Source organism: Nicotiana attenuata, unplaced genomic scaffold (assembly GCF_001879085.1).
Source record: "Nicotiana attenuata strain UT unplaced genomic scaffold, NIATTr2, whole genome shotgun sequence".
Taxonomy (NCBI): Eukaryota; Viridiplantae; Streptophyta; class Magnoliopsida; order Solanales; family Solanaceae; genus Nicotiana; species Nicotiana attenuata.
Genome location: NW_017672984.1, coordinates 125668 through 142688, shown reverse-complemented (window position 1 = coordinate 142688; position 17021 = coordinate 125668). Strand labels below are relative to the sequence as shown.

Genomic DNA, 17021 nt, shown 5'->3' with positions numbered 1-17021 from the left:
GAGACCAAACCACGCCGTATCATTGGCGTTAAATCTGGGCCGTCGAGGTTATAGGATCCAACGGTTGGCAAGTGGGGTCGTCCTAATATTTAAATGTTCGAACGACGTCCCCCCTACCCCCATCTCTCATCCCTCACACCTCAGAGAGCCCTCCACCGTCTCCGCCGCATGCCGCAGCCGGAAATTGCCCCACGGCGGCGGCGATCGTCCAAAGACCACCAAATTTACACCACACATTCATCTCCACCTCCCCATCCTAGATCCCCACCCTGTTTCCCTCAAATCCCACTCAAACCCCTCGAATCTTCGAAACCCTAGCGCTGCCCTCGTTCCCCCGGTGGCGTTGCCGCCCCTGTACACCCCCAAACCTTTGCCACACAACCACCACCCATGCCTGATTCCCAACCCACCACCACATCTCCTCAATCCTCAAAAATCGAACCAGTTTTAGAAGTTAAGAAGAGTAGAAGAAAAATTCCCCAAGTATTCGAGAGTCTAAGAACGATTAGGGCAGAAATTGGTGTTGTTCGTTTGTTCTCGACGAGAACATGCGAATAATACTAATTTCGGTTCAAATCGAAGTCCGTTTGAGGTTTTCAGGCCCCGTTCGCTTACCCATATAGGTATAATCTATTCTTTTCTCGTTCGTCTTTGTTTCGTTGTTTGGTTTCTCGCCTCTGTCCCCTCTGTTCCCTCCTTTTCTCTTTTATGTTACTGTCTTTTGAATTTGTCAGGTTTGCGTGACTAAATCGGGTCGTTTCAGCGTAATGTTCAAATTGATTTCGATCGAGTTTGCCAGTCTGTTTAGTTGTACAGTCCTGTTTTTGGTTTTCATATTTTCTTGTGATTCAAATTAGTTTCACTCTAATTAAAATCAGTAGGTTTCATATTTGCATTTTTGTTTGATTTCCATCATGTGTTTAGATTAGTACTTTGTTAGAATTTGCATTGTTGTTTGATTTGGGATTCCTGCTCAGTTTATTAGGGGTTGTCAGAATTATTTTCCTTTAGTGTAGTTTGGGTCAGAGTTTGAATTTCAAATGCCCATTTGTTTGATTTAAGTTTTGGCTGTGGGCTTTGTTTTGGTCACCACTGACCCGTTCAAGAAATCAGTTCTTTTTGGTATGGGTTTTGGGTAAACTTGACCCATGTGATTTTCTAAAAGTAATTTGTAGGGGGTAGAGGGTTAAATTGGGTATTTTGAAACTTAGGGAATCTTTGGTACTGAAATAAAGGAGCCCCTAGAAGCTTCTAGGTTGGGGCTTGAATTGCAATTTCTGGGTTTAATAGCACTTACTTGGGTAGCAAGTCAGGAATTTAGGGGTAACTTAGTTAAAATAAAAGTTCAAAAGGGGTAAAGGGTAAAAAACTGATTCTGAAGTTTGCCCTACTCAATTGCTTATAAAGGCATTAGGTACTTGCCTTGCAAGGGGAGGGGTTGGAGAGCCTAAGAATGAGAGGAGAAAAATCTGAAAAATCAGGACGGCTAGAGATTGATAAGAAAAATTCAAAAATACAAAAATCTCAAGTTCTACTATTTGATAGAGAGGGAGACAGAAGAGAAAATCAGAAAAAAATCAAAAAAAAAAAACAACTGAAGTTCACTGTTTCATCGAGTTCTTTTTATTTCCTTCTTGGATTTCTGGAAGTTTTCTCTCATTTTTGAAATTATCTGCAATTCATTTGGAGTTGGAAGTGGTTTGAAGTTGGGAGTAATAGTCGTTTTTTTTGAAGTTATTTGGTCTGGTGATCATTGTTTCGTTTTGGAAGTTATTTGGTATATTGGATCACTGTTTCATTGGTTCGCAACTCTGATAATTCCTTCTCCTGAACCTGGGGTGGCTTTCTGCTGCTCTACTGCTGTTGCTGACCTCTGTTTTTGCGGCTGATAACTTTGATTTTGTTTCTTTCCACTTTCAGGTATACCCCTTGTAACCATGTTGGTTGTGAAATGAAAATTGGCGAAAATGAATTGATACAAAGATGTTGAAGCATGAAATTCTTTTCAGTTTGTTGAACGATATGTTTTGCTTTGTTTACTGTGGCCCTTTGTTTAATTTAGGTTTATAGTTGGTTTTTAACTATTACTTGAAATGATTTGTATGTTAGACTTGCAGTTCACTCCCCCCCCCCCTTAATTTCCTTAAATTTGGGTGCTCGAATTCATTGAAGAACTGTGTAGCTGTTAATTTCAGTAATATAATAAGTTTACAATCCATGTTAGCTGAAGGAATTATCAGATTCTATCATTGATCCAGTGTGTATGGATCTGGTATTCCTCTAGTAGTTCGGTCAAGCTGTAATAATTGAGTTCTTGTTGTTCGTAAGGCAGGGAATTCATCTAGAGTTTAGCGCAAGGTAATACCGATTCCTTTCAAGTGTTTCAAAGTGTGTTAGCATGTTTAGACGTTAGCTTGAATTTTAATTGTGGATGTATTGGGTGAGCATAAGAAGTGATTATAGGATTAAACTGTTGGTTTGCATAAGTATATCTATATTCTGTGAGTACTAGGTGTTTAAAATGGTTTCCAGTTAATTCAAGATCTATGCATTAGCGTTTGGTTTTCACAATTTAGTTTTGTGGTAATTTGACTCAAGTTACGAAATCCGCAAATGGATAATCAGTTGTCAATGTCTTTCTTTAGATTAAATACTTCTTCTATGTGATTGCTTAAATGTGATTCCTTGGCTCCCTTCTCGATCTGGACTTGCTCCGTTGGTGTTAGGCTTGCTTCGAGCCCAAGTCGATTCTGGCCTGGCATGGCCATCTTCAGCGTTTGTGGAGGCTTCATCTTACGTGCACCTCATGTGGACTGGGCTCCTTTTGGACCCGGGATTGAAATAGTAACTGGTCCGTTAATAATTAAATGGTGGGCCTCTCAAGTTAAGTGGCAGACTCGAGCTAAGGGTCTCATCAGTAATGGAGAGCGTCCTTGTTTGAGTTTGGACTTGATCTTGAGGCCCGAGTTTTCTTGAACGCTTTTAATAGTAGTTAACTAATAATGTTAATTAATTAAGTTTTTTAGAGATAATTCTTGTAGATAATATTAGTTCATCTTTAGGATGTCCTTTTAAAAACAAATTGAGGTGCGCCGCGCCAAATAAAATCACAAATTGCGTGGCCCTCTTTAATTACTTTATTAAAATATTTAGAACTCGGGACGTGCCGTTTAGCGAATTTTCATGGCCTCCCAGAAAGTTAATAACACGTTAGTTGCTTTAGGCGCGTTCTTTAATAATCTCACCTTCCTAAACTCGGGTGTGCATTTCATGTGACCCAAATCCAAATCCCAAAACGTTGAATAAAATATGTTTAGGATTGCGGGTGCATTTCATGTGACGTGATCCAAAAATATATTTTAAACGACGTTCAATTTCTTAAAAATTTAATTAAAGCGGTAAGTAATTCTAAAATTGCACAATAGGATAACATGTATTAAAATCAGACTTTAGCGAAATATAGCAGTTGAGCGACCGTGCTAGAACCACGAAACTCGGAAGTGCCTAACCCCTTCTCCCGGGTTAACAGAATTCCTTACCCGGATTTCTGGTTCGCGATTGTTAAACAGAGTTAAACCCTTTCCTCGATTCGGGATTCAAACCGGTGACTTGCGACACCATAAATCTCCCAAGTGGCGACTCTGAATCTCCTAATAAAATGAATTCCGTTTCGGTTGTCCTTTAATTGAAAAAACTCCTTTTATTATACCCTTCACGGGGTGTAGTAGCGAAAAAGGAGGTGTGACAGTCACCGTGATAATGTTTGGAAGGACAGTGCATAATTACTTTATCGGAAATTTTTAATGAAGGAAAATAAGTTCCATTCAAATTAGATATATGCCCAATGAAAATCTAAAGGTCGTTCAAGACATGTATATGCCTATCTAAAATCTACATTTCTGAAAAAATCAAATTGAATAGCATGTCATTACAGATATCTATCACAAAAAACTAAATGCCTTTACTGCAAATTAAATAATTATTTGATTGAAGAATTGAGGCAACTCTTCAAATGTTTTGGTTATAAAAAAGTAAATTAAAAAATAAATCAATCATATGACAATTTTGGGTCTAATCTAGTGGTTTGTTTTTTGGAAATTTTATCTCTTATAGCCGTTGACAAGCCATGAATTTTTTAAAGGTGTTCAAACTTGAAATAATTAAAAAAAGTCCTTGAGAAGGGTGTTCATTACATGTTATACACCTTTAAAACTTACTATTTTATCAATATACGCAGTTTAATTTTCTGATCAAGGGTGGTCGATTCATAGCTTCACCCATGCTTATAGCAAACTATTACACCCTATATATTACCTATCTATTAATAGGATTTTGGTTTACACGACCTATTGCGGCAAATGCTTGTCAAAAAGCGTTTGTAACTAATCGTGTAGGGGATTTTGGTTTATTATTAGGAATTTTAGGTTTTTATTGGATAACAGGGAGTTTCGAATTTAGGGATTTATTCGAAATATTCAATAACTTGATTTATAATAATGAAGTCGATTTTTTATTTGTTACTTTATGTGCTGTTCTCTTATTTGCCGGTGCAGTTGCTAAATCCGCCCAATTCCCCCTTCATGTATGGTTACCTGATGCCATGGAGGGGCCTACTCCCATTTCGGCTCTTATACATGCTGCTACTATGGTAGCGGCGGGAATTTTTCTGTAGCTCGGCTTCTTCCTCTTTTCAGAGTTTATACCCTTACATAATGTATTTTGATCTCGGTTANAAAACTTACTATTTTATCAATATACGCAGTTTAATTTTCTGATCAAGGGTGGTCGATTCATAGCTTCACCCATGCTTATAGCAAACTATTACACCCTATATATTATAAACCAAAACAATTTCAAAATATTATTACTTATAGCTATCTTTTCTATTTTATATCAAAAAGGTATTTATTTTATACCTACTATTGAGGCATGAAATACGCCAATTATGCTCTCTCTCTCTCTCTCTCTCTCTCTCTCTCTCTCTCTCTCTCTCTCTCTCTCTCTCTCAGCAAGATTCTCAATCATCTTTCTTCTCCCTCAAATCAGCAGAATCATCCCAATCCTCTCTCTTCTCCCTCAAATCAGCAGAATCATCGGTGTCATCATCGTGGTCGTTGTCGGCGTCAGAATCCACTATTGGCTCATCCTCCTAGGCGAACAAATCTGGCCATGGCTACGCCGGAGAAGATTTGAGGGCCGGGTTTTTGTTTATCTCCATTTTTAGTTTTAATATAATGTATACAACATTTTCTTGGCCGAAAAACGCCATCTCCGGCGAACTTTCTTCTCTTCTTTGCTATTTAGTCACATAAAATGATATTATTACATTGTATTCTGTACACCTACACTCAAATACATTGTCTTTTTGTATAAATATATTATTTTTTGCTTGTATTTATGTATTCCGAAGATCTGTATTTTTTGAATACAACCGAATATCACTGTTTTTTGTGATTTTTTGTTATTTGAGTACAGTCGAATTGAATACAATGCATAATAGTTAATAACGAATATCTGTAAATTGAATACAATGTATATAGTCGAATTGAATAGAACAATATACATCCCATTTCTTGATTTTTTATTGTTTGAATACAACACAATTCAATACAGTGACATTGAATAAACTCAATATTACGCTTTTCAATATTAAAAGCTCGTATCACTATTTTTTAGGCGGATTACCTTACTGTATTTATAAATACATTCACGCGAATACATGAAATACATAATTAAATATATGTAATCCCTATTTTTAGGCAGATTACCTCACCGTATTTACAAAGTCAATCACGCGAATGCATGGAATACAACACAGTAGCAGTAAATTTTATCTAGAATTAATTTTGTTGAGTTAAATTAGGAGTGATGCACGCTAATTATCATCTTTTCGTTATTAAACAGTTTCTCCTATTTTTTAGGCAAATTTCGCTACTGTATTAATAAATATAGTAAACGCGTATACAACAAATACAATCACTATATTTATAAATACCTTATTGTATTTATAAATACAATCACACGTATACATCATAGTAGCAACGGAATTTTTGTAGAATTAATTTTGTTCAGTTAAATTAGGAGTGATACACGTTAATTGATCATATTTTCGTTATTAAAGAGCTGGACTCTCCTATTTTGTAGGCGACTGTATTCATGAATACAGTAGCGCGAATACAGTCACTTAATAACTAAATAGTAGATATATGAAGTAATTATGTATATGGTAGCTATATAAAATTAATCGCCACTAAAAAATAGTGGTTTTTGAAAATTTATCTCGCTTCTTCTCGCATTTCCAACTTTAGGGGAGTGCTTTTGCGTACAATAGTAAACTTTGGTGCTATTTCTGGAAGCCACCCAAAAATTAGGACCAAAAGATAAAATGGAGAGATAACTTTACGACGTCGTTTGGATTCATTGCCTAGGCTATGGAAATGGAAACGCAGTACACAATCTCCACTAACATTGAACTGAATCGCAAATCGTAGAATTACGAAGAACCATCGGCGAGAGACAAACAATTCCGATCATCGGAAAATGGCCGGACGATTGAGTAACGCAGCCGCTCGCATCATGGGCGGAAACGGCGTTGTAGCCCGCTCTGTCGCATCCTCTCTTCGAACGCGCGCCGGTATGGGACTTCCCGTCGGCAAACACATTGTACCTGATAAGCCGGTAATGCTTCTACTATTAATACTCAATACTTATACTTGTTTCTGTTTCATTCTTTTTTGGTCTTTTTAATTTGATTGACAAACCCTAGTTTTTTGGTGTGATTGTAGCTTGGAGTGAATGATGAACTTACGTGGGATAACGGAACTCCTTTTCCCGAGCCATGTATCGATCGTATAGCTGATACTGTTGGAAAGGTTAATTTCTTATTTGTAATTTAAGATTGTTTTGAATTCCCATTTTTTCATTTGTTGCCGTTTACAGTTTTTCGGTTTTGCTTGTCAATTTAATTGTAATGTGATATTTAAATATTTCATTGCTGATGCTGTTGGAAAGCTCAGATTTTTAGATTTAAGATTAGTTGTCTTATAGTCAAAATAATTATAATCTGAAGGTTGAATATTTAAAATGTGATATTTATATCTGCTGGAAAAGTTAAAGTCTTGGTTTATGATTTGCCTCTTGTAAGGCTGCGTACAATACACCCTTGTAGTCTGGCCCTTTCCCGGACCCTGCGCATAGCGGGAGTGTAGAGCATCGGACTGCCCTTTTCGTTTATGATCTGCGTTTGAGTTCCTGCTTTATGTTTTACCATTTTTAATTTAAATTTTTCGTTAGTCAAATTAATTATAATATGAAACTTGAATATTTTATAGGGATCTTTACACAAGTAGCCAACTATATTTATTGTTTATTTTTCTAGCCATATACGTAGATTATACATTAATTATGCACGATTATACACCTATTAAACATAAATTATACATATATTGTACCTCTGCCGGTTATTTTTAGTTTAAGCGATTGAGTGGACAGCTAATCGGGTTGATTCTTCTATTTTATATGTGAAATTTGAAGATTTTTTTACTGTTGGAAAGGTTATTTCTTTTGACTTAATATTTGTATTTGAATCACCATCTTCATTGTTTTTACAGTTTACATTTTTAAGCTTTTCTTTTTTGCTAGTCAAATTATTTATATCTGAAGATTCTTGAACTGCTTTTAATGGCAGTATGAGGCTTTGGCTTGGTTGAGTGGTGGATTGAGTTTTTTCGTGGGGCTTGGGCTGTTAGCTGTTTGGAATGACAAAGCCTCCACAATCCCATTTGTAAGTCTGCTTGTTTTGAATTCTAATTCAACTTTTTCCAATTAATGTGAATTATTTATGCTTTGATGTCATTACTCTACTATTTTGTCCAAATTGAGTTGCACTTTGTTGTGTGTGTTTACAGTGGATGGACTTGCATGTTGTTTACTCTGTTGACGGAATTGAGGGTGTTTGTTGAGCTTAGTGTTGAATGAATGCTGTAGAAAATCACTTTTGCAGCTGTTGTTTCTTTGTTCTGTGGCTTAATGACTAGCGTCATGTGGATTATATTAAAATTTATTTTATGATCCTCTCCTTGAAGTTGGGAAAATTTATATTGAAATATTTAGATGTCATGTTAGGATCGAAAACTAAGAAGATAAGTATTTCTTGCTCTCGGTAAAACTATCCACGTGCATTGCCTTGCCAACCTTAACAAATGCTTACTCCCAACTACTCCATCAGAGCATCTGCCTGACTCTGCCAGTCCCTGTCACCCTCTGTCAACTCTTCCGCACACTCCTGTTGCATATCACCTTCTGCTAAACCACTAGCGAAGTGGAAGGTTGCCCAAGGTTTTACCACCTCTAGTTAATCTACCACTAGTTGTAATACTCTATGACTCACGAGGCTTCCTTCATTGTATCCTTGCACCAATAATCAATATTCTAGTTGTAACACCTGCAGTGGGATGGGGAGAATATCTGCAGCCTAGTGCTTCAAGGATTGGTAGAGCTAGAATATGCAATTTCGCTATGCATCACTTTAACGGTTTTTCCTTAACTAGTCTTTGGGCACGCGCTTTGCGCGTGTATCCCTAGTATATCCTTATCAATGAGTACATAAAATTTTAGAAGTACATAAATATTGTTAAACACTACGTTTACGTTATACAATAAAAATCAAATAGAAAAATGTAAGTTTATGAAATTGATTAATCTGATCCTATTTAGCTAACTTTTTTTTTTGGACCAATATTTAGCTAACTAAATAAAGGAAGAAATTCGCAAACAACCAAGAACCATAATAAGTTCATGACAATTTTAGAGCAAACTTTAAAATCCAATATAACTTTTTAATTATATTTTCTACGTTGATAGGAGTAATCTTTTAGATGAAGGGTAAATGAACATTGCACTTTTTATGGTAATTGGGTAATTCAACTTTGATATTTAGAGCTTCGATCGTACAAGTTCTGCATTTCTTTGACATGACAGATGCACTTTCTTCAAGGGGTGGATTTATAGGCAAAAATATAGGGCACGCGAACCCATGGTCTTTTCATAGAATTAGATATTTTATGTACATATTTTCTGAAATTGGTATAATATTAACTGTTGGCACTCGTGCTCCACGAAGGTTGAATGATGCACTTGGTTGAAGGTTGAGTTAATTACCAAGTGGAATAAAGATCAATTCTCACTTAATACATTTTCTCTTCCTCTTTTTTAGCAGTGCACCCATGTATTACAAATCCTAAATCTATCTCTACTTCCTTCAAGATTACTAAAATGTACGTAAATGACAATTGTTTTTAAGTTTTTCTTAAAACAATGTAAAAGAAACTAAGACTACCTATATATGTAGATTGACATTCATTTTTCAAATAAAATTACCATACCAGCAGCAAAGTTCCAAGTCATATGATAGTTTTAGTAATATTGAACTTTGTTCCTACAATCAATCTCGTACACGTGCTATTGCTTTCTTTTCATTGCCGGTTATAGTATAGTTCAATGTAAAGATATATAAAGAATCCAACTTGCTTATATATATTGAGCCAGCACTAGTTATTAATTAATTCTTCAATCTATATGTTCATAGAATATCTGCGAGCAATAGGTTTTGGATGCATGTGCTTGTCCCACAAAAATAATATTTTGCATGTACAATGCTAATCTCATGAACACTTCCAATGAATTTTAATGCCTATTAATACATTTGGTTAAAAATTATTAAAATCTGAAATTCTGAATTATATTACTACTTCCATTGGTAACAAATAAATTAAAAGATAAATATTATGAACACACAAATTTCTCGATAGAGAACTCCTTAGATATCAAGCAGAGAGACACAATAATGCTCATAAACAGGGAGCTCACCGGCTATTCAGCATATTGGCACACCCCTGTGAATCCTTGTGATGGAAGAGGAGGGGGTGAAGGTTGCAGTGAAGGATAAGATACTGAAAAGAGGGTAGTAAACAAGGTTTCTGATGATTAATTGTTTTACTTGATGACTTCATTCCTCCCCTGCTGCCTACTCCCTAGCCATCCTTAGTTCTCAATCTATTGACGATGAATAAAGCAACTATTTGAACTTCTTGACATTCTCATGAGCTGCATGCAGTGTTTTGGAGAGAGCGAAGCGCAAAAAAGCGACAAGGGCTCGCTTCGCTTCAAACGCGAAGCGTACGCTTTATTAAAGTGAATGGCAATTCTTAAAAAACATAATGTAAATTTATAAATAATCAAAAACTTCAATTTAAATACTTAAAAGTAGGTACTAGGTACCACCAAATCATCCACAAACCATAGGACAAGCAAAATCAAAGCTACTAATTACTAGAATCAACAATTTAATATCCCTATTAAGATATAAGAAAAAACATAATCAATAAACCGAAAATACATATAATATATATAATAATTAATTATACAAACTGAAATATACATTTAAAAAATCAAATAAACTGAAATATAACATATATAATAATTAATTTTAATTACTGAAATATACACTAAAAAATCAAATAAACTGAAAAATATAAAATATATAAATTATAAATAATGAAAGAAAGAAGTAAAAAAGAGAAGACAAAACTCAGAAGAAGAAAGAAGAAGGACGAAAGAAGACAGAACTCCAGCCCAGCGAGTCAGTGACGAAAAAAATGAGAAGAAGAAAGAAAGAAAGAAAGAAGAAAAAAAATGAGAAGAAAATTTACCTGGACTGGTCGACTGGAGCTGTGGACTGGTGCTGGTCTGCTGCGATGAAGAAGAGAAAAGAAAGCAGAAACTTTCTGTCCCAAAACCCTAATTTTTAGATGAAGAAGAGAGAAAATCGCAGCAATTGTGTTCTGTTATGTCGCGCAGCATTAGGGGTTTGTTTTGTATAAAATTAAAAACAGACCCAATCTTTTTTTTTTAAAAAAAAAAATAGGCCCAGATGCGATTTTTCTTCAAAAGCGATCGCTTCGTCACTTCGCTCGCCTCGTCGCTTTTTTCTCTGAAGCGTGCGCTTCAGCTGTTCGCGTCGCCTTAGGCACAGAAAAGCGATACTCTGTCGCTTCGCGTTGCTTCGCTCTTTAAGCGACGAAGCGTGCGCTTTTTCAAACACTGGGCGGGGCGGGTTGAAATGTTGCGGGTTAAGAGAGAACCCGCCCCGCACCGCACCGCTTGCCATCCCTGCGATACTTCTCATTAGAGATCAATACAAAAAGAGATTGTTAACAAACCTTCTTACGCTTTCCACTAGGATCCGTCCATGAACCTGAGGGTTTAATATTACCAGCTCCATTGAATTCAGTCCTATATAGAAGAAACAAGAATCAAGAGAGCATCAGCATTGAGCATTCTCCTATGTCACTTTCACATTTATAATGTCTTTATTCCATTCAAAACATAAATGCCTCAATTTTAGATGTGCCGCAGGAAAGAAATGGGGATAGGGGAAGGTGTTGCTAATGTGCATGCTGCAGAGCTATCTTGCGTATTAAGCATGTGCGGAGCCTTTAAAGTGAACACAATTGCAACTAAGACACCCAATTCATTAAAGATTATGCTACTTCAGGTAGATAAAGAAATAAATAGTAGCTTGAGTGCACTGCCAAGACAGAAACATTTTCAGCCAGACTAAAACTGGGAAAGGATACAAATTCATGAGGAAGTGCCACTGAGAATTTCTCAGGGTCAAAACTAGAGGTAAAACTGCATGTACGTGTCAGGAGCATGAAAGTTCAATCAACCAACAATCTATATTTGGTACAGGATATAAGCAAATGATATCACCACAACAAGCTTCAAATCTCACGTGAGTCACCTCAGAAAAAAGGAAGAAAAAACAGCTGATATAAGAAAAAGGGGGAAAGAAAACTGCTTCCTCAAGATTACATGCATGTAGAGGCAGACATAAATAGAAAAAGTGTGTGTGTATGTGTGTGTGTGTGTGTGTGTGTGTGTGTGTGTGTGAGAGAGAGAGAGAGAGAGAGAGAGAGAGAGAGAGAGACCTATTGGTTCTTGTCTTTGGAAAAGTAGGGCAACTAAAAACTGATGTGTCTTCCATCCCTTTTCCCCTTGTTTTCTTTAAAGATGTGAAACTCCGAGTCAAAACACCAACTTTTTCTTCTGCTGCTTTTTCATCTGTAGGAAAGTGCTGATGAGAAATTGCCTTAGCTTTGGCCTTTACCCTCNGTGGGTATCACCACCAAACAATCACATGATATCAATTTCTCCGGGTTTATACCCTCAAAGCCAGAGTTAAAACTGTTACTTACCTCAATAGCGTAAAATCCTACTCCGGGATGTCCTCGTCCCACGACTCGGTCTCCAAAAGCTTTGAATCTAACCATAATCAAAATACTACTATCAACATACTCTAAAGAATCGAATTACACAATAAAAACTACATAAACATGCCAAAAATCCAAAATCGGCCAAAACCCGGCTCCCAGGCCCATGTCTCGAAACCAGTCAAAGATGGTAGAATAATAATCCTCGTCCTCTCCTGAGTCTAACCATATAAAATTTGTCAAATCGGACTCTGTTTGGTCCCTCAAATCCTCACTTAAAACTCTCCAAAACTCAAACCCTAACTCCCTCAATTTCACTTTGAAATCATCAATCAAATCCCAAAAACGAAGATGGATTAATAAATTATAATCAAAATCGAGTAGATAACACTTAACCCGATCCATATGGTGAAAATCGCCTCAAAAATCGCCAAAATCCGAGCTCCCCAACTGAAATATGACCGAATGAACAAACCCTAGTTTTATATATTCTTCTGCCAGCTATTCTGCCTCGTTTCTCATGCCAAATGATCCCGAAACTCATATTTTATGCCTCCATGGATTCCTTGTGAAATTCTAGTCAAGTTAGGATTTTGAATCACTTAATTTGACCTTATAACGAAGGAGATATGAGGTTTTAATATTTGCAAATAGTGCAGAGAATAGCCTAAATGACACTTATACTTGTGCCACTTTGTCATCCCGGTCCCCAAACTTGATGAAGTTTCATCTAGACACCTCTACTCGTTCAAAAGTAATATTTTAAACCCCTCTGACCATTGACCAAGTCTATGTGGCAACTTAATCGCTGAACCGGACATAATCGTGTATTTCACGCATATAAGGAGCGTGAACGTAAAAAAATTATGATTAAAATAAGAAAAAAAGAAAAAGAAAAATTCAAAAAATCAAATTAGAAAAGAAAGAAAAGGCCAAATAGGTGATTTTTCTCTTTCTCTTATGTTCTGTCGCCGACCAAGGATGCACCCCCCCTCTCTGTCTCCCTCCCTTCTTCACTTTGCTCCTCTTCCCCCATTTTAATCCAAAACCCACAGCAACGGTACCCTCCCCACCATATCTTCATCCAAACAATGACATCCCTCGTCGCTATAGATCCAAAACATGTACCAGATTTGCATCAATTTTTGGGGAGTTTTTTTTCTCACACCCCATTCCCTACTTTGAAAGATAGCCTTTGCAAAGAAAAGAAATAGAAATAATGAAAGAAGATCGCCGGTGAAACCTATTTTCTAGTTTTTTTGTAGTGAAATTTCAAAAAGTTTTGGGTGATGTTGGTCTTTCGGGTGGTCATTATTGATGGCCGGTTTAGCTTTTGGTGGTTGATTGGTGATGCTATGGTGGAATGTTGGCTGTGAATAAGCTTTGTAGGTGAAGGATGGTCGAAGAGGGGTCGCACACAGTGATGGTTAGGAGATTTTTAAAATTTGTTAATGGAGAATAAAAATGGTGAGGGAGGAGGAAGATGGAGTAAATGGTGGAATAAAAGAAAAGGAAATGAATAATTTTAAAATAATGTGAAAAATAAGTTATAATGATGTGTAACAAAAAATTTGACGTGGCCACTGATGTGTCATCCATGTCAGAGATTTGAAGAACACGCGAGGTGAGAGGGGTTTAAAATATTGGCTTTGAACAACTATAAGTGTCTGGATGAATCTTCTTTGAGTATAGTGACCGGGATGACAAACGCTAACAAGTACAAGTGCCTACGAGGCTATTCTGCCTTTTTTTAATTTTCTACAATTATAATGTATTTTTTTTTTGTTATTTAAATAGTTTTTATTAAATTATAAAATATTAAAATTGAAGATCCATGGACCATACACACTGCGCCCAGGGCTTACGCCTCACCCATGTTAGATAAACACCTCGCATCATGCCCACGCCTTTTAGAACAGTGGGGGTAATGTGTTTCTTTACTCGGTCAGATTATAGGTTTTTGAAGAAACAGTGGCTGAACCTCGGTAGGCAATAGGCATAGAGAGAAGTCTCATGAGCTCATTGTTTTAGAAAAGAGTATAAAGGTTTCAAGTGATTTTTTCTTTGTTGTATTCTTTTTGCTGATTATTGTCCTCATTGTTGAATGGTTGTTGCTTCCTAAAAGTTGCAAGTGTTGACCGCTGGCTTAGTGTTGTTACTAATTTGCTTTGTGCTGTTGGTATAACTAAATAGCACTAATGTCATTGCTGTATAATGTTGCGAAGATGTCTAAGTGTTTGATATGTTATCTGGTACTAGTTGGAGTTGGTTTCAGAAGTCAATATTTTAGAGCGTGTGAGATAGAGTTTCCCTCTTGAATCCTTAATTTCAACAATACAGAATGCATTTAGAGCAGCTGATGGTTTGACACTATACTTACTAGTTAATGCGATTATAGTTCCAAAAGTTGTACTAGAACTTCTATGAGATTGTCTAGATGCTTCCAAAGGTTACATCTTGGTGCATGTCTGCAACATAGTTGAGTAAAAAAAGGCAGCCCGGTGCACTAAGCTCCCGATATACGCGGGGTTCGGGGAAGGGCCGGACCACAAGGGTCTATTGTACGCAGCCTTACCCTGCATTTCTGCAAGAGGTTGTTTTCACGGCTTGAACCCGTGATCTCCTAGTCACATGGCAGCAACTTTACCAGTTACGCCAAGGGTCCCCTTCACTGCAACATAGTTGAGTGTATTTATCATTTGTTTTTAATTTTCGAATCGTCTTGGGTGGGTGGGTGGGTTTGGGGGGGTTGAGATGGTGCTCTGAGCAGTACAAGCCCTTGTCAATATCCTAAGCTGCAAGAGAAAGCATTTGAGGGTTCCTGTGACTTCCACCTACTAGTTGGGAGCGAGAAGCGCGAAACAGCGGGGCTCGCCCCGCTTCAAAAGCGAAGGGCACGCTTCATTGAAGTGAAGAACAATTCTTAAAAAACATAAAGTAAATCTTGCAAAGAGACAATATAAATAATAAAAAAATTCAATATATATCCCTATTAAGATATAAGAAAAACAAACACAATGAAATAAACTGAAAATATAACATATATATATATATATATATATATATATATATATATATATATATATATATATTACTGAAATCAGCAATATTTCAAAGAAAAAGGAAAAAACCGAAAAAATAATAATAATTAAGTTTAATATACTAAAATCAGCAAAGCAGCAACATTTCAAAATATAATAATGAAGTTTATAAACTGAAATACACAGAAATTAATAAATAAAGGCTAAATAAGAAGAATAAAAGGGGAAAAAAAGGAACGCTGGAACCCTAGCAGTGAGCTGGACGCGACGGGAAGAAGAAGAAAGAAGAGAGAGAAAAAGGAGAAGAAGAAAGTACCTGGATGGACTTCTGGAACCCTAGCAGCAGCAGCGATGCTTGATGGAATGGAAGAGAATGAAATGTCTTCACTTCGGGGTCTATGTTTTGTATAATAAAAAAAAGACCCAATCTTTTTTTTAAAAGAATTGACCCCTTTTGATTGAAGCGATCGCTTTTCGCTTTTCGCTTCTGCGTCGCTTCTCGCTTCAGGTGTTGAAGGGGTCGCTGTTGAAAATCGCATCGCCTCAGCTTCGGAAAAGCGACGCACTGTCGCTTCGCTTCGCATCGCTTCTCGCTTAAAGCGACGAAGCGATCGCTTTTTTAAACACTGTACCCTAGGGATTACAGATTGTGCCAGATTGCCTTTACTTTAATATGTAGTCGGCCCTTTCTGTTTGCCTCTTTCTTTGATCATCATACAACTCATGCTTTTATTTTTTTCCCCTTATTTTCATTTTTATTGGCCGACTTTGTTTTAATTCTGTAACCTTTTTGTATGAGCAGACACCAAAGGTCTATCCATATGACAACCTAAGAGTGGAGCTTGGTGGAGAACCTTGAGCTTGGATCTAGTTGGAATTGAATCCTCAAAATGTTTTTAATGCGTTTCTTCTCATGTATAAACAACTGTAAGGCTTGAACAGTAAGAATAAATCTTGGTTCGAGATTTGCAACCAACAAGCTGACATGAGTTTTGCTTTTGTCGTGTTTATGCTGAATCTTTTCTTATCTTAAAAGTTTGATTTGGTTAGTTGGAATGTTAGATACACTCCACATGCTAAGTAGATTGACCGTCTCTTCGAAATCAAACTTGAAATTGTTGCTTTTCCATGGTAGCTGACTAGCAAAGTAAATTACTTTCGATGAGTGATTACAATGAACATTGAACACAGTCGGTCTTTCTATTTGCAGTAACCTATGTTTTTGTTTGCCACAATTCTCTAAAGCAAACTCAGTCCTTTAGTAATTAGTAGGGTAACAGAAATGGTCTTGGAATTTTTGTGAAATGTGGGTCAACATAGATGCACCATGCAAAATTTGTTGTGTTCTTTTGGCTTCCTATATTTTCTTGTTTAAATCTCTTTCCAGAAAGATCTTCAAAAACATTTACTAGTATTACTTTACTGAGCCACCAAGTTAACTATGTGCATTGATGCAAATTCGAGGATGACCTAGACTTGGAAGCAGTTTATCGCTTTTCCCCACGCAGAACGGTCGAAGTGTGGTCAATGTGGAGTGATTGGAGGGAAAGAAGTAACAGAATGAAAAGTAAACTTTATCAAACTATTTCCTGTCACAAACAAACCAAGTGGGCGTTTGGACATAAGAATTGTAAAATTCCAAAATTGGGCGAAAAAAAATTTCAAGTAAAAATAGTATTTGAAATTTAGAGTTGTGTCTGGACATGAA

The 17021-nt window shown here is 36.6% G+C and overlaps 1 protein-coding gene across 1 annotated transcript; it reads left to right on the top strand.

Annotated features, from left to right (window-relative positions):
- Positions 1-6433: 6433 nt before the first annotated feature.
- LOC109215094 (NADH dehydrogenase [ubiquinone] 1 beta subcomplex subunit 8, mitochondrial) lies at positions 6434-16439 on the top strand. Its single transcript, XM_019379113.1, has 4 exons — positions 6434-6678; positions 6786-6872; positions 7688-7783; positions 16116-16439. The coding sequence occupies exons 1-4, from the start codon at positions 6541-6543 to the stop codon at positions 16170-16172; spliced, it is 378 nt and encodes a 125-aa protein (XP_019234658.1). The 5' UTR covers positions 6434-6540; the 3' UTR covers positions 16173-16439.
- Positions 16440-17021: the final 582 nt, after the last annotated feature.